General features: G+C 38.5%; 3 protein-coding genes and 2 non-coding genes across 5 annotated transcripts; 2 read left to right on the forward strand and 3 right to left on the reverse strand.

The window, feature by feature from the left end:
* Positions 1 to 512: 512 nt before the first annotated feature.
* On the reverse strand, positions 513 to 2,720 carry Smp_073600 (putative platelet-activating factor acetylhydrolase ib; the record flags this gene model as incomplete). Its single annotated transcript, XM_018793200.1, has 5 exons — positions 513 to 1,268; positions 2,223 to 2,345; positions 2,381 to 2,497; positions 2,554 to 2,622; positions 2,658 to 2,720. The coding sequence occupies 5 exons, from the start codon at positions 2,718 to 2,720 to the stop codon at positions 975 to 977; spliced, it is 666 nt and encodes a 221-aa protein (XP_018647736.1). The 3' UTR covers positions 513 to 974.
* Positions 2,721 to 10,336: 7,616 nt separating this feature from the next.
* Positions 10,337 to 10,403, reverse strand: Smp_tRNA_00680_Gln_TTG.1.1. Its single transcript has one exon. It is a non-coding gene (tRNA).
* Positions 10,404 to 10,884: 481 nt separating this feature from the next.
* Positions 10,885 to 10,951, forward strand: Smp_tRNA_02062_Gln_TTG.1.1. The gene has a single exon. It is a non-coding gene (tRNA).
* A 1,961-nt stretch (positions 10,952 to 12,912) lies between these two features.
* Positions 12,913 to 13,736, forward strand: Smp_073590 (GTP-binding protein-like protein). Its single transcript, XM_018793201.1, has 2 exons — positions 12,913 to 13,302; positions 13,340 to 13,736. The coding sequence occupies exons 1-2, from the start codon at positions 12,983 to 12,985 to the stop codon at positions 13,617 to 13,619; spliced, it is 600 nt and encodes a 199-aa protein (XP_018647737.1). The 5' UTR covers positions 12,913 to 12,982; the 3' UTR covers positions 13,620 to 13,736.
* A 5,990-nt stretch (positions 13,737 to 19,726) lies between these two features.
* Smp_161990 (hypothetical protein) lies at positions 19,727 to 23,031 on the reverse strand (the record flags this gene model as incomplete). Its single annotated transcript, XM_018793202.1, has 3 exons — positions 19,727 to 20,010; positions 22,686 to 22,869; positions 22,975 to 23,031. The coding sequence occupies 3 exons, from the start codon at positions 23,029 to 23,031 to the stop codon at positions 19,793 to 19,795; spliced, it is 459 nt and encodes a 152-aa protein (XP_018647738.1). The 3' UTR covers positions 19,727 to 19,792.
* Between the last annotated feature and the right edge of the window lie 295 nt (positions 23,032 to 23,326).

Below are 23,326 nucleotides of genomic sequence, written 5' to 3' on the forward strand. Positions count from 1 at the left end.
AAAAGGAAGAGGGTTCGTGTCTACGTCCCTGAGCACAATGCGGAAAAGCTTAGACTAAAAAGACTGCACATTTTCAGTAGGTTAATTGCATGCCACTTACTTGACAGTAGACACTATATTGACGACCCAAATTTTCCAAGGTGATTGGCAGACAAAGTAAGTTGAACTTACCAATTTCAGCTGAATCGATTGTTATACGAGGACTTAAACCAAATTTACTTACCCAAAAAGACTCAGTTGTCAATCCTGCCTTACCATGGTGATATCACTTACAAATGTTTGTTAAGCATTTTCCCCATGACACCAATTATTAATTCACAGTTTTTATATGACCTCTACTGTCACTAACTTCGATTTTACTTTATAGAGATTTCATAACGTCAACACTAATATTTTATTCCTAAACAATTATATCCGTATGCTCTTAGTTTTTATTTAAGAACATACTTAAATTTAACCTACAAATATCCACTTTTATTGCTTTAGTCAAAATTATTAATAAGAAAAATTGTTTAAAATATAAAACCAAACAGTTTATTCTGTATTAGCTATAATTTCCACCAAACAATTGATCACTGGAGTTGATCCATAAGGATACAACTGAAGTATATGAAAGCATGTCTGAAATACGTAATAAATATACTAGTCATTGATAAGTTGGATAAAGCCCACAGCAAGTGGCAAGGAGAATCAAATGACATAAGGTAGTCGTAAAGATAACAAAATACATTCAATAAACAAAGTAACCAAGTGAAAATAGAGCTATGGAAACATTGTATTAAGATTTTGTTATACGTGAACGATGAATTAAGTCAAGTAAAGAATGAAGAAACCCAAATAATAATGCACCGATAAGTTTATAAATGAAAAACCACAAAGCACAATAATTTAAATCCAAAATTAAATAGACAAAGAATTGACTCGGAAATAGGAATAATATTGTACAGAATACCAAAATGTCTGAAACCTGGAAATTATGAATCTTCGACAAAACTATTGGGTGCGTTGGTCTTTAAGAATGTGTGCAGAGAATTTTGCAGTTCTTCTAGTAAAGGGTCACATAGTTTTTCATAACCATTTTCGGTAGGATGCATGTAGTCGAACATATCACGATGTGAAATAGTTCCATCTTGTTGGATAAAATTATCCCAGTCAGGGTTCAAGTACGTGACATCAGGTCGACAGGTGAAGGCTTCTGTAAGTAGTTTATTAATCTGTTCATGCTTCGTGCGTCTTTTGTTTGGAGTTCGACCACACGGTAAAAGACCCTTGAGAAAAAATAAATCGAATTTCGTAATATGGTTAGACTATTTGGTGGAAGACAATATGGTAATACTGAAGATAACAGAATAAGACGATTGATTGACATATCAAAGATAATTTGAAAAAAAAAGTAACTTTTGAAAGTCTGCTTACTAAAAGGCTATGAAGTATCTGTAAGTACCAGGTATATTCGTTACGGTAGGTAATTGTAAACTGTCAATTGTCATTTATTTCATTATGAATAAAGATGGAGTTTTTTCACTGACCGGTTAATATCTATGAACTTAATTATTGATACTAAATCATCTGACGTTCATGTGTTGATATGGTCAACAATGGTTAAGAAGTCGCTCGAACTTCATGCGTTAATCGGAGAAAATTGTTTAAAAACACGATACCTTCTCCATATTTTAAAACACTGTACAGCCATCATATTAGCTACATGGTATCCTGGTGAATGTAGGCAGTCATTCGAGAGTAACAGTAGTTAAGCACAGAGCTGTTGAAAATTATAGGACTAAGAACATACCAGAGCTATTCACCCAGCCTGTAATACCGAGATACACTAGCCGACTGAAGTTATCAACAAAAGAAAACATCTGTGTAAGTAGTACCGAAATTACTTGTCAACAATAACTGACCAAATATAAGTCATTGCTAATGTAACAAATACGTATATTAACATTTCTCCCGTCTGGAATTGAAGGTATGATAAATAACATTGGATCGAACGAAGTTGCTCAATATATAAACACTCCTTATTGTATTCCTGTTCACGATTTAAAAACTGACATGACAAAAAAACAGAACAGAAATAGCACAACTTTTAAGACAAGAAACAGAGCATTCTGTATTACAGCGTATGTCCACATTATTGGCTGACAAATCAGTTTACTGGAAAAATTTCAAAAGCATTTTGACAAGAAACTGAAAACAAAAATGAACAACAGAGTACTGACCATAACTATCAACGAAGCGCGAGGTTGCTTAGATTTTGTCTTTTCAACGACGGACAGGATCCCTTTAACAACCTCTTCTTCCGAATCGTTAACGTTGTGACTACCAATCATGATTACGACCACCTTAGAGTTTAAGTGCTCGTATATACAATCCCTACCTTAGGCGAAAAGCCGTCCAGTTCTCCATTTTCGATTCTCCACAACACATTTTGTGTCTGATCATTACTAATACTAAAATTTACACAATGTAATGGCTCTATGTGCTTTTTGTACGTCTACAGAAATGAATCAAATCAGAATTAAAACTTGCCTGTGTAAACTGCATGTAAACGAATATGGAGTCACCAAGTAATACAACATCTGGTTCTTTCTTTCGGGCCTGGCAAACAAACCTTGTATGCTAATAAACGTCAGAAGTAAGGGCTACGCTAATACTTGACTCATCCAACGCCCATCCCCTTCAGTATCTGGCGGAGAGATGGCAATTGTAGAAGGCATCACGTACCGCAACTAATGACCACCGCGGGTTCAAATGGTTCAAATGGTTCAAATGGTTGAGGACGGAATAGAAGAAGCTTTCGCTTAACGGGCTTCCGTGTCTGGTAGCAGTGGATCACCAATACCTCCAGGTAAGAACCTAGGTATATGAACGATAATAGAGGAAAAAAAGAGTTTGGTAAATCATAATAATATGTTATTCTTAGTCCTTAAGAATAAGTCAAGTTTCCTCTTAAAGGACTCCTGGGAGGTCGCTTGGACTAGCTCAGTCGGCAGCGAGTTCCAGCACTTGACAACTCTAACGGAGTAGAAGTTGTGTCTGCAGTCTGTTCTGCTATATAGGGTCTCCAATTTCTGGGTGTTACCTCTTAGGTTAGTGTTATGACTAAGCTTAAGAATATGTTTAAGGGGATGACCAGAAGTATTAAGGATACTGTAAGTCATAAGAAGATCACCTCTAAGACGCCTGTACTCTAACGGGTAAAGGTTAAGTGATTTGAGGCGCTCTTCACAAGGTTTGAATTTGAGACCCCGAACTGATTTCGTGGCTCGACGTTGTATACGTTCCAGAGTGACCTTATCCTTTTGGAGGGAGGGAGGAAATACTATGTTTTCGTACTCTAAATGGGGACGAATAAAACTGTTGAAGATTATATGGAAGGTTCTACCGTCAAACTGGCCAAAAACGCGCTTCAATGTTACCAGTGCAAGGTTTGCTTGAAAGGCGTTTTTGTCACAGTTCGCATACGATTTAGGGTCATAGGGTAGCAACACTCCTAAATCTTTTTCGACTTGGGAAACTTCTAGAGGTGAGTTACCTAAGTTATAACTATAGTCTGCAACATGTCTCAGATGGACTACCTTGCACTTTGAAGTGTTAAAGGTAAGTCCGTTGTCGTCTGCCCAACTTTGAAGTCGAGTCAGATCCTCCTGAAGAACCAGTATATCATTATGATTACGTATCTCTCCCCAAAGTTTCACATCATCAGCAAAAAGCAATAAGTCAGATGAAACTTGTTGAGGAAGATCGTTAATATAAATCAAGAAGAGAAGAGGTCATAGTATTGAGCCCTGGGGGACCCCACTAGGATATTCCATAGCCTTAGAGAGAGTGAAGTTAACCCTGACCTTAAAGTGTCGGTTTTCTAAATATGAAGAGAGTCAATCAATTAAAGGGCGTTTTATACCCAATCGTCCAAGCTTCTTGATAAGACATGCATGGTTGACCCTATCAAAAGCTTTTGAAAAGTCCAAGTAGTTGACGTCAACCTTCCCCTTGCGATCAAGGATGGTTGTCCATCTATCCACCGCAGTCAGCAGGTTTGTCATACAAGAATGACCTTTTCTGAAACCATGCTGTTGAGGTGAGAAGAACTTTGAGGATGATAAGTGTTCTAGTATGCCGTCGAATACTAGGGATTCCATAATTTTGGAAGGTATGGAGAGAAGGGCCACTGGCCGGTAGCTTGAGGGTTCACTGCGTCGACCTCCTTTGAAAATTGGTGTGATGTGGGCCAGCTTCCATATTTCCGGTAGTTTGCCTCTGCTTAGCGAGTGTGCGAACATCACGCCAAGTGGTGTCGCCAGGATTGAAGCTGCTTCCCTCAATACAGCGGAATGAACCATATCCGGACCAGGAGAAGTGTCTTTCCTTAGGTTCTGCAGTTTACGGAGCACCAGGTCAGCACTCAGGTCCACTTCGGAAAGTCCTGTACAGGTGTAGGTGAAGCTTTCGTCAGTATGGTTGATGTAAAACGGTTCACATGTAACAAGTGGTTCTGCACAGAATAGAAGCTTTTGCTTACCGAGCTTCCGTATCTAGCAGCAGCGTAAAACATCTATGTTGTAGACCCGCATATTTTTCCCGGACGAGAATGGAATGCAATGTGATAACCGCAACAAAGACTATCACAACGTGTGCACCGGACTCACACCGGCTGCATGTAAAATGTGCTACAAACCATTATCACGTTGGATGAGCAAAGTGTGTTGCTCTACCAAGTCTCAGCTAATTCTTGGGGAGATTGAGCCGCTGAACATAGCTAGAAAGAGAGTCTCAGACAAACAGCCAACAGCAGATGAGCAGCTTCCAGTTTTCGAGGAAACAGGAAGAGCGTTATCATGAGTCCAGCTCTGGATTTGAATAAAACCATCAAGGTGGACCCCAATAGCGTAGCGCATAACAAACGCACAGATGTAGGCTTTGTTCCAAGAGAAAAGAAAATTCACTTTGAGAAGAAACAAATCACAGGGAGCTCTAAGATATATGAGTCGACAGTTACAGCACTGGACTATGGAGGAGTAAAGACTGAGCGGTGTGGATGATGTCATCAAGAGATATGATAAGGTTGATGGTTGGATGACTTACACTCAGAAAAAGAAAAGTAAGAAAACATAGTGAGACCTCCTATTCTGACGCTAAATCGAACTGCAAGGATGAAACGATTTTAAGAAACATGACTCAACAGCTTGGTAGGACGGACCGTGCTGACAGGCCAGTCACTGACCATACATATGCACCACGCAAGTCAATTGATTTGTGTGCGGGCTGTGCTACTGTCCTGGTGCCCAAACTCAAGCAGGTATCTACATGCACTCTGGGGATAAAAAGGTAAGTAGGTAAGACATAGGGGAAGAACCAGTGCCCGTAGTCCAGTCTCACACGGACCCCAGGGTGGCAATAAGCCATGATATTGAGACCACCACCCATTGCCGCGAGGTCACAGCTAAGGGATCTAAAACCCTAAGGACTTTAAGATAGACATCGAGTTAGGCACCAAAATATTCTTTGCCGCATACATAACCTTAGTGAGATTCAAACGTGAAAACTACGTTCGGGTTTCAATCTTCTCTTTAAAATGCGACTCCGATATCCTGGGGAGGACAACTACCGGTGCAATTCATGAACTCTTGGGCTTACAATACAAAGAGCGGCTTGAGACTACTTTACCATATACTGCCATAAATTTAAAGGTGACCTGATTTTAACGTAAAGAACACTGGGAAGTGATTTTTGACGTAATATGTCCTCTCTTTTTTTTCCAACCACATCAAGACATCTCACTTTTAGTAGCTTTTACGTACAGTCACCGCACTGTCAGGGGACCATCGCAGGATGAAAACCGAGATTCTTCGGAAGTAACGAGAACGATGACCCTTCTGACAAGGAAAACAACATCTTTTATACGTACATGGAACATCCGGACAATGTGGATACAGGGAAGACTAGTCAAACAGCAGTGGAAATGAGAAGATACAACTTGACAGTACTCGGAATCAGCGAAACCCATTGGACCCTAGTTGGACAGCAAAGGCTAGATACGGGAGAGATGCTGCTGTACTCCAGTCAAGAGGGGAAAATGCTCCACGCACTCAGGAATTCGCTCTAATGCTGTCCAGATAAGCACAAAATGCACTTGTAGAATGGGAATCTCACGGACCCAGGGTCAGAAAAGCATGTTTCTAAAGAAAGAGAGAGGAAATCACAATAAATGTTATCCAGTGTTATGTATCCACCGATGATAGCAACGACGACAGTAAAGATCAGTTTTATTAGAGGATGCAACCAATCATAGCGAAGTGTCCAAGAAAGGATTTCACCATCCTGATGGGAGATCTAAATACCAAAGTTGGAATGGGCAACACCGGATACGAAGATATCATGGGACGACATGGACTGGGAAAGAGAGACGAAAATGGTGAGAGATTTGCAACCTATGTGCATTCAACTACTTGGTTACAGGCTGTACAATATTCCCACACACAAAGATAAATGGATCTCATCGCATCACACTACAGAGATTCAGATCGGCCATACTTGCATCAGTAGAAAATTCAGATGGTCAATGGAAGACGTGAGAACCAAGAGAGGAGCTGACGCAGCCTCAAATCACCACCTGTTTATGACCAAGATGAAACTGATGCTAAAGAAGCATTGGACAACTAGAGAAACAGCATTACAAAAGTTTCGTACGACTTTCCTTTGAGACACTGAAAGACTCAACGAATTCGAGCTAGTTCTCGGGAACGGATCACAAGCCTAACAAGATCTACTCAAAGAAGAGGGAACTGCCTTGGAGAACAACTGGAAAGGGATCAAGGAGGCAATCACTTCAACATGTCAGGAGCTATATGACAATCTACGTTGTCCATAAACGTGCTTTCAACCCAACAGCACGGTTTTTGGATGGGTCATTCTTGTATAATCATCCTGCTGACCGCTGTGAACAGATGAACAACCATTTTGGATGGCTAGGGGAAGCGGTCCTCTGCATATGCACATACGAAGTTGAGACCTTAAAGACATCGTCTACGAATCTCTGCAAAGTTTATGCAGCATTTCTTAAGCCAGAAGGAATATGCGAAAATTCGCGGAGACCAAAAGCGGTGATAATAAAGATTCTAGGAATGTCGTAAACAACCACGGGAATTCGGTCATACGATTTAATCAAGTCGTTTTTCGAAAAATCAGTTGTGCCTTTCAAGGTAGCTGCCAAATCGTGAATGTGAGGCAACGGGTGACGATCAGGAATAGTTTTCGCATTTAGTCAACGATAGTCACCAGTTGGATGCCAATCAGCCCTTTTTAAGTACCATGTGCATGGAAGCTTCCTGTGGGATGTTCGATGGCCGAATAATTCCATGTGGTTGAACTCCTTTTTGGCCAACTTCAGTTTTTCGAGTGCCACTCGGCGTGCTTTCGAGAATACAGGTGGTCCTGTAGTCGTGATGTGATGTGTAACATTGCTGTTTACACACGGCAATTTTTGTTGCGGTTGGTATATCCCAGAGTACTTATCGAGTAATGGTTGATGGAATGCATCTATTGTATGTCTAATTGTGCCTGGGGATAATTTGCAACCGCAAGAAGAAGTTATGCAAACAGATAACTTGCTGTTTCCGTTTACTAGCCTTCGTTCGCGCGTATCGATGAGTAGGTTGTGATGTGGTAGGAGGTCTATATCAATGACTGGCATAGAAACATCTGTAACAACGAAAATCCAGTTAATGGGTTTGCGTAAGCCCACGTTTAGGTAAACCAACATTTTACTATGTCTGGCGATTGGCTTTTGGTTTGCCACCTGTAAGTGTAAAACAGATTCGTGAAGCCGGTCGTTAGAATTCTCAGGAAGAATGCTAACTTTCAGGTCTACCAGGTAGCGAACGTTCTTTATTATATCTGTGACCTATAACAGACGGCTGTGTTCGCCGGCCACAGTTGTCGTTAACGCGTGCCGGCTGGGGAGTTTCGCGAATTGTTTTTCGAGTCGTTCGTTTTTTGGTTCGGATAATTGCAGGGTTTACTGCAATTTCTGGAAGACCTTCCATACTGTTTATGATACCAGCAGCAGTCGAGGTCACCCGTCTCTCGTGGTCTGCAGACAGATCGTCTTTACAACTGCGAACTTAAGTTAAAAGCTATTTCACCACCCTCGTTTTAACTAATGCCATTCTGACTCAACAATATCGAAGTTTGGTTCTGCTACGCAGAGAACAACGTCTTTGAGAATTGCATGAATTTTCCACGCGCACAATCCCTCGCAGTCTTAAAGGCACTACCGCGCGAATTCAACTGGTACGTCACACCTAGTATGTTTACTAGTGATGTTTCGGAACCTTACGAAACCCTAAAACGGTCGATTCTGAAACGCGCAAATCTAACCGATAGACAAAGGTTAGATCAACTCCTTATTGATATCGACTTGCGACAGACATGCTACTAAGAATGAGAGAAGTTATTGTCCAGAGAACTTTCGATGATGGTCTACGAGCTGGCTGCATCTGTTGACCGCATCCTGGAAATCACGAAGTTTTTTGCCGTCTAGGTTTCGTCAGTTAAAGAAAAACTTCAAATGACCCAGAATGATATTACAGAACTATATCATATGATGAAGGACAACTGGGAACAGATCAAAGTAGTACTAACTTCAACGTGTCAGAAGATGCTGAGGCGTAAAAGCATCACCACAAAAAATGGATCACTATAGAAACCCTGGACAAGATCCAAGAAAGGAAGAACACGAAGACAGTAATTAACGACAGCCGAACAAGAGCAGAGAAAGTCAAGGCAAAGAATACTATGCAGAAGCAAACAAACAAGTGAAAAAGAGCATCAAAGCCAACAAGCAGAAATACAGGGGAGGACTAGCAACGACGGCGGAATAAGCTGCAAAAGAACGGAATATGAAACAACAAAGAACCTGGCAGGGAGATAAAATAAACCAGAGAGACCAGTCAAGGACAAACAAGAAAATACAATCACGGAGATTCAAGAACGGAGGACAAGGTGCGTAGAATACTTCGAAGAACTGCTGAATAGACCAGTCCCATTGAATCCACCGGACATCGAAGCAGCACCTATAGTCCTTCCCTATAGATATCCCTCCACCAACGACAGAGGAAATCAGGATGGACATTAGACAAATCAAGAATGGGAAAGCAGCAAGCCTGACAATATACCAACTGAAGTTCTGAAGTCAGACATAGAAGTAACTGCGAACATGCTTCACCTTCTATTCAGGAATGCTTAGGAGGAAGAACAAGTGCCGATGGACTGGAAGGAAGAACACCTCACTACGATACCAAAGGAAGGAGATATGAGCAAGTGTGAGAACTACAGAGGCATCACACTACCTGGAAATGTTTTCAACAGAGTGTTGCTGGACAGGATGAATGACTCAGTAGACGACCAACTTCGAGATCAACAGGCTGGATTCCGTGAGGATCGGTCGTGCACAGACCAAATTGCAACACTAAGGATGATCATTGTTGAGCAATCAATCGAATGGAACTCGTCACTATTCATCAACTTCACTGACTGTGAAAAGGCGTTTGACATTGTAGACAGGGGAAGCTTATGGAAACTTTTTGACACTATCGTTTGCCTAAGAAGATCGTCAGCATCATCCGGAATTCATACGACGGACTACAATGCGAGGTCGTGCATGGATGACAGCTGCATTCCAAGTTGGGACCGAAGTCAGACAAGGCTGTTTAGTTTCCCCCTTCCTCCTTCTTCTGGTGGTTGAGTGGATTACGAAGATCTTGATATCTGAGGGAAAGCACGGAATACAATGGACATCTCGGAAACAGTTAGACGATTTGCACTTCGCAGATGACCTAGCTATTCTATCTCATACACACGAACAAATACAGATGGAGACAACCAGATGTATCAGACGCAATTATGTAGATGCCTCACTGGCATGTTAAGGAATGTTATTTGTCCTTCCTAGAGGTTGTATTTAAATTCACTCTGTTTTATCATGTTCTGAGTTTTGATTATGTAGCCTTAATAACCTAATTTTCATCGAGGTGAAATATCTTTTCACTGTTCGAAAACTTCAAACACGGGAATGCTGTTATTCTATAGCATAACAGTCCGAAATTCTCCTGTAACAATACAACTTTCGAAATGAACAAGATCTATTGGGAAGTCTATGAAAGTGCTTTCCTCTCAAGAGATCTTACTGTCGACTTGAGAAATAAAATTCCAAATATTTCTGAATCAAAACAAGGGTGCTTCAAATGTCGCGGCAGCCTTTCAGTTATTCTAAACAAAAATTCATTACTAATTCTTTACTACTGAATGGTATGTGTCTAATAAAAGAAATTGGCCAAATAAATACATATATAAACTTTACTTAGTATTGTTTGTTTGAATCTCCCCATCGATGTTTCTAGGACTGCAACTGGTCAGCCTCTAATTGGTATATGTGCATACTGTGCGTATTGCCTCAATATAGCCTTAACTCACAAGCATGATAAGCAAAGATGGATAGTGGCTAGCAGTGGAATCCAGGACGCGCGTTTCGTCCTATTTGGGACTCGTCAGCTGGATGTACCTGCATCTCAGAGTTGATGTTCATTCTGGGACTCGAACCCAGTACCTTTCGCTTCAAACGCCATCGCGTTATCCACTCGGCCACTGAGTCCTGATAGCTACTTGCTTGTGCAATGGGGTGAAGTTGAAATTTACCCAGTATTGTTTGTTTGAATCTTCCCATCGATGTGTTAGGACTGCAACTGGTCAGTCTCTAATTGGCATATGTGCATACTGTGCGTATTGCCTCGATATAGACTAAATTCACAATTATAGTAAGCAGAGATGGATGGTGGCTAGCAGTGGAATCCACCCATTGCACAAGCAAGTGGCCATCAGGACTCAGTGGCCGAGTGGATAACGAGATGGCGTTTGAAGCGAAAGGTACTGGGTTCGAGTCCCAGAATGAACATCAACACTGAGATGCAGGTACATCCAGCTGACGAGTCCCAAATAGGACGAAACGCGCGTTCTGGATTCCACTGCTAGCCAGTATCCATTTTTGCTTACATATATAAACTGTTTTATACGACATATTCGGTCCATTGTGAAGAACCATAGATTCATAATTTTAACCAGTCTTGATTCAAAGAAACCTTCTCCGAACTCGTCGTACGACATGCATTTTCGATGAAAGTTTCGAAATTCGTACCACGAATCTCAGTTTGCTTCAGATACATTACAAGTAATTGTTTCAAAGAAGACGCCGTAATGCCAATTCTAGGAGACGTGGCTTATGAACCAGCCTCACTTCCAAGACGAAACAAAGCCTCCAACGCGAATTTTCACGATATGCTATCAAAACAAATTAGAGAGAGTCAATACGTCATATTAGTGGAAAATTATCGACCAATCCGAATACCTCATAACATCCAAAATATGCTGCTAAAAATATGTGGGAAAAATTGACAGTCAGTAACGACAGGCGAGTGATTTTTTAACAAATGTTGTACAAGACCAAAATGAAAAGCATTGTCAACAATCACGAATAATGTAAAATTAAAAAACCACATAATAAATGGAACCAGTACTTCAAAATAGTGTTATTTGAAAATAAGTATTAACAAACGATGGCCAAGGGACAAAAGCATCAGAGGTTTAATTTTGAGAAAGTTCAGAAAAACTGAAGGAATAATGACACAAGAATCATGACAACGGAAAGTGGAATTCACCACAAAGCAAAATAGATTCCCAGGTAGCAGAAAACTCAATTTTTCTAAAGCATTAGAGAAAAACTTAAGAAAAAGAAGTATGTGCACTAAGAGGAACAACAAAACGCATTATCAATATTTCGTGATAACACTACTATCCACTTGTCTTCACCCTGAATCTCATTTATCACTAATGGGAAATAATTTTTCTGCGTAACTTAAGTTGGTATCAGCTAGCTGCAGCTGAATGCCGAGTAATTGAGGACAGACAATTACTATGGTTAAATTTTATCATCAATAAAATTATAGACTCGTTATGGTTGGAAAAACGAAAATATTTGATGCCTATAAGTTGCAGCTCCGAACTGATTTAGAGGATTTCAAATCTAGGGTTTATGAAATGAGCTCACGGAATTTTTTTCAAATGAAGAGCAGGTATAACACTGACCACTGGTTTGTTGTTAATTAGATAAGTTTTTCACAAGGTTAAAAACAAAACACTTGAGGAAAATGGCAAACTCTGACCTTGAAAGGCCCACATGTTGTAATACGGCATCTGCAATGTGGTTTCTCAAAGATTCAAGCTTTGATTAAAATACTGGATTTCATGCTCATCAACGTCAGACCTCAAATCGAGCATTCGATCCTAGTAGCTAGTCACTGTCTTAATAAAGTTGCTAACACTCTTGACCATGTTCAATGAATAATATGACTGGATGGTCGTCCCATTATATTTTACAGTGAGCGATTACAGCTCTTGTATCTTCACTTTCTAAGACAAGATGTAGATCACCAATGTAGATGATCTATGTCGAATGATTGAGGGGACCGATGAACTGTTCGATATTCAGTGACATAACTGCTGGATGATTTGGTTAGAGTCAGTGACATCTCACTGGATTGTGGACTGCGAAGGCAGTAGGTGCTGTAACACCTCGTCTTTTCCTCTCGCTAGGATTAATTATCTCTGGGTTCAATAAAACAATGGTTCGCAAATCTCAGAGGGTAAAACTTAGGATAGGAATCCGTCCTTCTTATCCATTGTTCAATGCCTAGTAGGCTGTTCTAGTGAGAGAAAACACTTTCATTAACAATCACTTATAATGACATACTGGTAATTAAAAGAAAAATTTCACTGTAATGAGTTATACAGGTCAATCAACATACCATCCTGCTTAGTGAGGGTTAACAATTGTTTGTTCGTATCACGGGCAGCCCCGTGTCGGACGTAAATAGGAATTATGTCGGTACTCTATCTACGACGACACTCTATATATTTAGTATAAATCATGAGTTTTATTTGGGACTGGCTATCTGGTTCTGTGTCGAAGGTTCTCAGTTATCTCGGCTTATGGCAAAAAAACGGAAAGCTGGTATTTCTAGGTCTAGATAATGCTGGGAAGACAACATTATTGCATCGTCTGAAAGATGATCGCATGGCTCAACATGTTCCAACACTTCATCCAACTTCTGAAGAATTGTCAATCGGTGGAATGAGATTTACGACATTTGATCTTGGTGGGCACGAACAAGCAAGGCGCGTTTGGAAAAATTACATCCCAGCTGTTGATGGCCTTGTCTTTATGGTAGATGCATACGATCGTAACAGGTTAGTTACTGGGATTATTTCTATGTACTTGCTAAAGATTTTTGGAGTCAAAGAAGGAGTTGGACAATCTCCTGCAGGATGAGCAAATTGCTCACGCTCCTATTTTAATACTCGGAAACAAAATAGATAAGCCCGGTGCAGCTAGCGAGGAAGAATTGCGGTACTTCTTGGGGTTACAGGGGATCACAACGGGAAAAGGTACCATTAATAAAAGTCAAATACCCTCTGGGAGACCTATTGAACTATTCATGTGCAGTATATTAAAACGACAAGGGTATGGTGAGGCGTTTAATTGGCTTGCTCAATATCTTGATTAATGACTTACTATTCATGTAATTTATTTTATATTAATAAAGAATGCAACTCATTTAATAATCTTAAGACTGGACTAGCTGAGATTACAGACTGATGAGATGTACTTCACTCAACCGAGAATATGCTGTATCAGCATCCAGTTAATCCATTTTTCAAGTCAATACCCAAATGTTGACTAACCGTTGTGTATATATACTGTGATGAATGTCACCACAGTGACTTACCGTCGCTATTTAGTGAAAGCTGTACTATCTACCTGTCTTCACTCTCAATGTCGTTCACCACTAATGGGAAATAATTTTTCTGCATAACCAAAGTTGGTATCAGCTAGCTGCAGCTGAATGCCAAGTAATTGAGAATAAACAATTTCTGTTGTTACCTTTTATCATCAGTAAAATTGTAGACTAGCTTCTTGCCTATCCTCCTTGCGTGTTCAACGAAATCTTTTAATATGAGTTCATTCTCTTTATTTTATGACTATTTGAGTTGTGTTGTATTTTTAAACAAAGTCTAGTTAGTGTGTAAGTATGAAGTGATGTAGTTTACAGCAGTTCTTATGCTTTCTGTATAAGTACTTCAGGGCTGTATACGTTAATTCAAATAATGTAGAATTGAGCAGTATGATCTCTTTTGTCTGAATTTTAGTGACGTGACTTGGGAACATAAGAATTGATGGAATTTTTATCACTATCCATACATTGAACGATAATGATCACGCTTGATACTGTGAGATCAAATGTGCTGTTCAAACTTTACTTGAAGTATCAAAAAGTTAATCGTAAAATTAAACCTCTTTAGTAGCTTTAGAGACAACAGCTGTAAATTGTCTGAAAACAGTATTAATGACAAACTAGACAACTCAATTTCTGTTCAACAGTTAATAATTCTTTCCTTGGTTACCTCTGGATTCTTTCTCTAATAATAGGCTGTCGTTTTGCGTTCACTAATTCACATTCCCATATCTAAATCATCAGATTGTTATACTGACTGTTCTATTGTTGAAATATCACAGGTCTTGGTGGCCTCCGCTACTTAACCATTTTGATTTATAAAGTCCGAATTCATTTCAATGCTCACCATTAGTGGCTCAAAGTACGATTAACTCTCGGCCAATTTTGTACTTTGACAGGGCAGTCTCATAGGAGTAATTGTGCTTTATTCCTGTTTTTTTGTTCTTCCGATCTCCATGTATTTACACGCCTTTTTCTAATCTGCATAATATTCTACAATTTCTGTAACCATAATATCAAAAATATAGAGAATAACTTTTTCCAAATAAGCATGACGAACATAGCGACATGCCCCCCCCTGGGTGTATTGCACACCAAAATTCGCAGCACTAGGAACTAAAACTGTATTATGTTTCTTGTGTTGGATGCAGGGCATTAGGGAGTGATAGTAAACCAGTTGATGCGGTTGTGCATCTTCATCAACTGAGAAGGTTAGGCCACGTAGTACGCATGCCTAACTACCACGACGCACAATGCAGGCTGGTGTTGGGTATGGACAGAAGAAAGTTAGGGGCGGCCAAACCAGAACTTGGCATCAGTCCATAAAGTCACTAACTTCTAGGGTGTGAGCCATGTTGGTAGGTGCAGACTACTTGATTGAGGTCCACATGACTGTTGTAACCAGTGGTTGGAGACTCTGGGTGACATTGCTCAGAATGGATCACAATGGCGTAGGTGTATACACTCTGTCTTCCCTTAAATCGTAAGATCAAAGTTGCTTTATACCTTTCTTTCTATGAACTAATACTTAAATGCAGTCTTTTTTTAAATTACTACCATTCAAGTAACTGTCTCTATGAATTTAGTGTTTATTTTGTGCTGATGAGGCATGGCAACTTGGACCGATGCATATATGTTCCTGGTCCTACGTTGTAGCTGACTGACTGGCTAACTTGTGTTTGAACAGATACCTGAAATGACTTTTACATTAGTCAGATGGTTCATAATTGATGTGTATTTTAACCCAGTCATCATACGAAGACATCAGAGTTAGGAATAATTGGGTTATTCGGATTCGAGATAATCTACACGATAAACCACTTGTGTAAAAGACATAATAGTAGCCCATGTGAGGTCAAAAGCAGTATATTCAAGTTCAAATGTATTTAAGTTACCATAGGATCAATGTATCTTAGCCTTATCTGTCTAACAAATGATTAGGTTCTCTGTGACATATCAACATGAAAAAGGTTCGATAGATGTCTCTCTGTTGATGGTTTTTGTGAACCACATATCAACTGTATGAAGCTCATAGCTCTAAGGGTTTGTTTTAAAGATTAATTGTTACTGATACTGTCATCACAGTCGGGACGTTGGGATTATCGACAGCCTTTTTCGGATCGACGTTCTGTTGACTAACTCGTCATGTATGTTGAAAGTACTGTGATTGGAACAATTAGCTCAAGCTCCTAATTCATCACATTAATTGTAAAGTTTATTTTATAACTAGAAAGCGGTTGAGGTTTCTCACGGTCACGTTAGTATCCCGCGAAAGCTGTCCATAAAATAGTCTGGTAATAATTTTTCTTAGGACTAAACACTTTCTTCTGATGGGCTAGGGTTATCATTCGATTTGTGTGGGGCATATATATTTGGTATCTCCTTGTACCAATGCTTGTGTTTAAATAAATAAATAGGAGACGACGTTGAGCAATTCACTAGGCAATTAAGAAACCGTTTAGTCATAAAGAAGCTTACAATAAAAGGTAATGAAGCAGATGAAATTTTGATATGATTAGTAATTGGAAAAGTCTACAACTCGGAATCAGAGATAGATTTTGTTGTTTACATTGGGAACCATGCTCAGAGTTTTTACCGTGCAGTAACACCAACTACAATGCAAAAATAAATTGTAGCAGTATAGACAAATTAATTTAGCGCGCAAATTCAAGAGGTGTTATTTTAAGTCCAAGTGTCGAAGGTTTCATCATGAAATGATATCAGCTAAACTTAGAGTCCTACTGTCTTAGGGTTACTATTTAGGTTTTTAATAGTTTAGAAGTAGTGGTTAGATTAGGTGAATATCTTTTAGTCACAAAAACACAATTGCCTGTGCTTAGAATCACTACACTTAACGCGTAATCCGTCTCGAAAGTGGTACATATAAGCAATTTTTCACTTAGCCTCAATATAGTCTTAGGCCCTACTAAACTGTCTTGAATCTCGTGCAAAGTTCAGTTAACGCTGTCTTGAGTCTGACTTTCTCCCTGAAAGTCTTAGCTATATGTACACTTAGCAATTCTTGTTTGAGCGTATGGATGTTTTGTTATTGTGAACAGCTCTTCGAGCCTGCAGAAACGCAGTTTTCTGACAATTTTTCAGTGTTCTACATTAAAGGAAACTACTGAAATTTACGGAAAGATCCAAGATTCACTATACTGAATCTGATTGATCTGTTTATAAGTTATGGTGCCTTTGGACCCTGACTAATTCAAGCCATTAGGAGAAAAGTAAATTTGAGTGAACTAGTCAGAATAGGAAATGAGGGATTTACTAGGTGTTGTAATCTTACTTTTTAAATGAACTTATCTAGATTGACTCTGAGCTTTTAATCATTAGAGTTTGGGGTTAGGGTCGAAGTTAAGCCATAGGAGTTTACGTTATTTTATGTGTCATAAATTGAACCCTAGTTTCAAATTAGTCTGAATGCTTACCTGAATACTACTCATAACTTGATTTAGAAAAGTAGAACCATGAGTGTGCATCAAGGATGGAACTACATATAGCTACAGGGTCGCATCAAATTTTTCAACGTAGATAACCAGTTTTGACTACACAAGCACAATTAGATACTTATGGTTAAGATTAGAATTTATGACTAGTGTCCATAGTTATGCTATAGGATTGTGGTTTGGGACTAAGATGGAGGTTTTATAATCAGGGCTAAAAGAAATAGAAGTTTTCCAGACAGTTTAATTACGGACTAAAGGTTAAGGTTCAAAATCATTCCTTAAGGTTACAGTTGGGATTAGGTTTTACGGTTAATCTACCTAAATCCGACTGTTATGTCAAGATTGTAAATCCCAACATTAACCTCAAATCCTTAGCACCTCATCTTCGTCCTAATCCTTAAATCTTAGCCTATATCATTTCACTAATTTTGGTTAGCAGAATTTGTTGAAACTTTATGAAGATTATCCATAGACTTATATAAACTGGTTTTTATGTTTCAGCTTCAACCCTAACCAAAATTGCGGCATAATATCACCCTAATTTGTGTTTCTCTTTACTCGCAGCCATTTTGCTCCCGCATTCACAAACGAATGCCTTTTTCAGCAGTTTAAGGCCTTGTAAGAACTAAATGATGTTCTACCATTAGAATTAACCAGTATAAAACCGATAATCAAAATGTTTGTATGATATCTGGACCACGGTAGAACTTTCAAAATAAGTGAAGTGGTCGATACATGCCTAACATACTCGCTATTATTTCAAGTGTTAACACAGACCAGTGTCTTTCATTTGGACGGAGAGGAATGCATTCAAAATACTTTTACGCAATGCGGTCAGAAGACGGCATCTTCACTTGCGCATCCGAAGTCATTAATTAAATCTGTTGGTGGGAGGTCAGTTTTTGAAAACTCAGACAGTCTTTTGGAGATAAGGTTCTCACCTATGATGAAGTCTAATAAGGATGGGAAAAGCAAAAAAAGTTGACGAGCATCATTTGAGGTTGACAGTTTTCTGTAAGCTGTGACTCGACTTGTGATAGTGCAGGTTAGTCTACTTCCTTGTCACGTCCTTCGATGGTGGACACTGCAGTTAAACCTGTCGATCCACGGAGCTAACGCTGCCTTAGGATCGAAAAATGCAACTATTTTTGAAACCCAGTAGTTATTTCCTGGCGAGGGGCGGTGATTTGACCTTATGTTCAGATTTGGGTTCGCTCCTCATGAGCCCTAGCAAAGCGTTGAAGGATTATTAAGGCCTCTATTCTACACATCATCGGTAGCACCGAATTGACATGTCCTCATAGGTCTCTCACCAAGTTGCACACAAACATATTTGTATCGAGTTAGCGATCCTATGAAACGACTTGGCGTAGCTTGATCAGCGATTTCGGTACGTTGAGGTGCTTTCTATTGGCAGGTAGGTTTACATATTGCAATGAAGCTTTCCAAGAGTCAAGTAACCAATTTTTACGACCAGAACCAAGTAATGTAATGAATTCTTTTTTGTCGCATCGTACTTTCGATATTTTCCTCTCCTAGATTGTATTTGTTTTTGTTTCGGCGACTTTGTGAGAAACTTGTATGTGATTTATGAACTGGTTTCAATTAGATAACCTCTAAAAACAAAGTTATACTTAAAAGTCGTGTTACCTTAGTTTTTATATCATCCGAAGCGCATGACGACGATCAGCATTAAGTTGAACTCAGAGCATTAAGGTTTTACGGCAGGCATAAGATGAAACGGCCGTTCAATGTCTCTATGTTTACAATGGTGGTGTGACAGTGACCGGTTCATAAATTTAATGAAATCCAACAATCTCCACAATCCCAAACTGAAAAGCCCAATACAATTGAGCCTTCGTATCGTAAACAACTACACTATCACTTCTACCTTAGTTTTGATGGAATAGTGATACACACACTAAAAATGTTTGTGACTTACCGTCGAGTTCGATTCGATCATCACAATATGTGACGGTTTCTCACGGGTGGACATTTCGAACTGTTTAGAAAGGCAGGAGAATTAGATGTCGCACTGAGATTACCTTAATGAACTTTAAAGAATATTCAAGTAATGTTTGTGTAAACAACGAGGCCATAGGTGTGTTAGCAGTTTCATTCCAAGCATTGACGGAAGCTTAGTAAAAACATCATTAGCAAATAGTCATAATCGGATTTTATGCCAAAGTAATTTTAATTCGTTGCCTAAACATTTCATATATCTAAGGACGTAGTAACTAATACAATAAATATATTCCAATTGATTAAAACTTGAATAATTATCAAGGAATCCTATTATTGCTTTCGATTTTTTCTATTACGGCATGAAAGTACGAACTTGGTGACCCACACGCATACGATATTGTTTTTCCGAGGTTTTATGCGAATAACACTGATGTAGACATAACATTTAAAAGCAGAATCCGTCAATGAAAAAATTCATCTATTTATTTTGAAATGACTATACAAACTGTCTTTGTAAGCTTGGAAATATTACCGATCTTTGGGGTTTTGTTTGATTTCTAACTGTACCTGATATCCGTTATTAGTTGTTTTGTCAGGAGGGAAAACGTTTTGGTGATTTGATGTAAGCTTGGTCGGGTCAGAAATAAATGTAACGGGAGGAGTCTTGTGACCAGATTTCTGCCAAGCTTTCGCATCTATTCGTTCTCTTGAATCCAACTCCGCTAACAAACGTGAATTATTTAACGCTTTAAGAAATAAAATAAATTTTAACGAAAATTACTATGACACTAAGAAATACTGTGTATAAACAGGGAAATATTTGAAATCGACTATGAGCATGACAAAGAGAGAATAGTATGCCCATATTAATAACACTCAATAATCAATAACATGTAACACATAAGGACTTTATTGATAGGGATTGTACAAAGGGCATAGATTTTATTCGCAAACAAATGAAGTAATTTATGTATCGCTCGCATGAGTCGCGATAGCAAAATTATTCAAAAAAAAGTCTAAAGGAAACCTTTATTCATCAATGTGTAAGACAAGTAGTAGTAACTCATTCAAACTAAGATCTAAAATCGTGATATTCAAAAAAACCGAAATATCTCCCCGGTCAACAGCATTTTAATATCATACGAAAAAGGAAAGCAGTAAACATATTTTTAGATCCATCGAGTTGACTTTATTTAAGTAATTCAATACATCAAACAAAAGTTTATAAAACACGGGTAAAGCAGCAGTTGCTCAACAGAGGATTAAAATGTAGTACAAGTGATGGCAATTGTTACTCAATCCAGTTCTATTGATACTTATTTTAAATCCAGAACAAGCGGTTAAAAATCATCTTATTCCCCATAAGACTGAAAGGGGTTCAGTTTAATTTAGTTTTTTTTTATTGATCTCCAGTATTTTCTAAAATTGTTTATCTATTACCTGAGATGAAATTCAGAAATACTAGTAGTTGGATATTTTAACATGGAAACACACTAGCTTTAATTCTCTTATTTAAATTCCATCAGTTAATCAGTGGATCAATCTTCTATAATATATTTGGTTGGGATATCGGACTCAGTTCAGTTAGAAAATAATCTGTTCGGCAATGCCAGGCACTCAAGCAATCTTTTACATCTACGCCAGGTTTGCAAATGTAAAGCAGTGAAGTTTTAAATTGCGGATAAAATGATGCCATCTTCACAATAATTAATGATTTCAACCTGGATGCAACTAGTTGACATATTGTAAAACCTAAATTTAGTTTTACTTCAGTCATTACTGCAATGTACAAATTGGTGAAACAAGCATATTCCATATAGTTAATCAATAATAGATATTCTATTCACCTCAACACAATTCCTCGTAACTGCAAAAGTATTGAGGTTGTGATTCACATCAACAACACACATCGTGTACTACGTAAGAACAATACTTAGGCCCTAAGTAATATGATAAAACAAAGAAACTAGCAGGGAGATATAATAAACCAGAGAGACCAGTCAAGGACAAACAAGAAAATACAATCACGGAGATTCAAGAACGGAGGACAAGGTGTGTAGAATACTTCGAAGAACTGCTGAATAGACCAGTCCCATTGAATCCACCGGACATCGAAGCAGCACCTATAGTCCTTCCCTATAGATATCCCTCCACCAACGACAGAGGAAATCAGGATGGACATTAGACAAATCAAGAATGGGAAAGCAGCAAGCCTGACAATATACCAACTGAAGTTCTGAAGTCAGACATAGAAGTAACTGCAAACATGCTTCACCTTCTATTCAGGAATGCTTAGGAGGAAGAACAAGTGCCGATGGACTGGAAGGAAGGACACCTCACCAAGATACCAAAGGAAGGAGATATGAGCAAGTGTGAGAACTACAGAGGCATCACACTACCTGGAAATGTTTTCAACAGAGTGTTGCTGGACAGGATGAATGACTCAGTAGACGACCAACTTCGAGATCAACAGGCTGGATTCCGTGAGGATCGGTCGTGCACAGACCAAATTGCAACACTAAGGATGATCATTGTTGAGCAATCAATCGAATGGAACTCGTCACTATTCATCAACTTCACTGACTGTGAAAAGGCGTTTGATGGTGTAGACAGGAGAACATTATGGAAATTCCTTCGACACTATGGTGTACCTGAGAAGATCGTCAGCGTCATCCGGAATTCATACGACGGACTACAGTGCGAGGTCATGCATGGATGACAGCTGACAGATGCATTCCAAGTTAGGACCGAAGTCAGACAAGGCTGTTTACTCCATCCCCTTCTTCAAGATCAAGAAATAGATTTGACTATTCAGACGGACGATCATACATTTGTTTCTTATTGCAAAAAAGCGATTGCAATAAAAGGATTATCAGTATAGGGTGCTGGAAATTTTTGACTTTTATTTGAGATCATGAACCGTTCAACCTTGAAGCTGTACATTGATTCAAGGTTATCAGTCGTAGTCTAACACTGGTCGGCTCATGATCTCAATAAAAAGATTGTTTCACTTATTATGATAACGCTCCGTAAATCGCTTGTGACGAATGAAATCAAGAGTGTGGGACAACAATAAATGCACTATGAATATTTACTAAAAATGAAATACAGAAAAAGTGGAAGTGTGGATAAAAACTTAAAATGATTTGTCACACCGTAAAAATCATTAGTGAATGTTATCCAAACACCAGTTCCTAAATTATACAGTTAATTTGAATCTAGCAATAAAGATCGTTTTATAATAATGATAATATTGCAAATAGATTTGTTTTCAAAACAGTATTGACACGCGGCAGCTTAAATAAAATAGAAATGAGTATACTGTGGTGAATCTTCTAGGTAGAAATGATAATTTTTATATTGATCTGTCATTATACAATCAGAAGTTAAATAAAAAAGTCGTTAATATTTATTAACTTACATTCTTTGAACCCTGCGATGAAACCACGTTTCTTTTCGATCACTGGAGGAGGTTTTCGAACAGAAGGGAGGTTTAAATAAGAACGAACAAGTCGTTGACGCAGAATTACTGATTGTAAAAGGGAAACTAAGTTGCTAACAGTCCAATACCATACCAAAGCAAGTTGGAATGAAAGTATAATATACTTTTTAAAATTAATGGAACTGAGAAATGTTTGCTGAGATCCATTGGAGCAATTTGTATTTGAATAGGATTTCTTAATTAAATTTATCTGAGTAAATAATTGTACCTTAACAATCCTAACAAATGTATTAGTTTTAAGATTTTTATCGACTTGAAGTTTCATATACGGTATTTGAGTCTGTTGTTTTCATAAATGTTTTAAACTACTGCAGTTGGATCCAACTATTCCTTTCTTCACTTTACTTTTATCTATCTTTACATAAAGTCTTAATCAGTATTTATTTAACTAATTGAAAAAAAATTGATGTCAAGGGGCTATATGTATATGAAGTAAAAAGGATCCTAGAACTTGGAACATAATACTAGTTATTTCTAATGTACTTACAAATGGCCAAGTTGAAAAAAGGTACATAGAAAGTGATTTTAATTAGCAACAACTACTAATCTCACATTTCTCT

This window comes from Schistosoma mansoni, chromosome 1 (assembly GCF_000237925.1).
Source record: "Schistosoma mansoni strain Puerto Rico chromosome 1, complete genome".
Classification (NCBI taxonomy): Eukaryota; Metazoa; Platyhelminthes; class Trematoda; order Strigeidida; family Schistosomatidae; genus Schistosoma; species Schistosoma mansoni.

What these genes read in the sequence shown, in the direction of transcription:
- Smp_073590 (XM_018793201.1), top strand. Translation starts at nt 12,983, where the DNA reads ATGAGTTTTATTTGGGACTGGCTATCTGGTTCTGTGTCGAAGGTTCTC. An exon ending in GATGCATACGATCGTAACAG is followed by an intron (nt 13,303 to 13,339) that starts GTTAGTTACTGG and finishes TACTTGCTAAAG; the next exon opens with ATTTTTGGAGTCAAAGAAGG.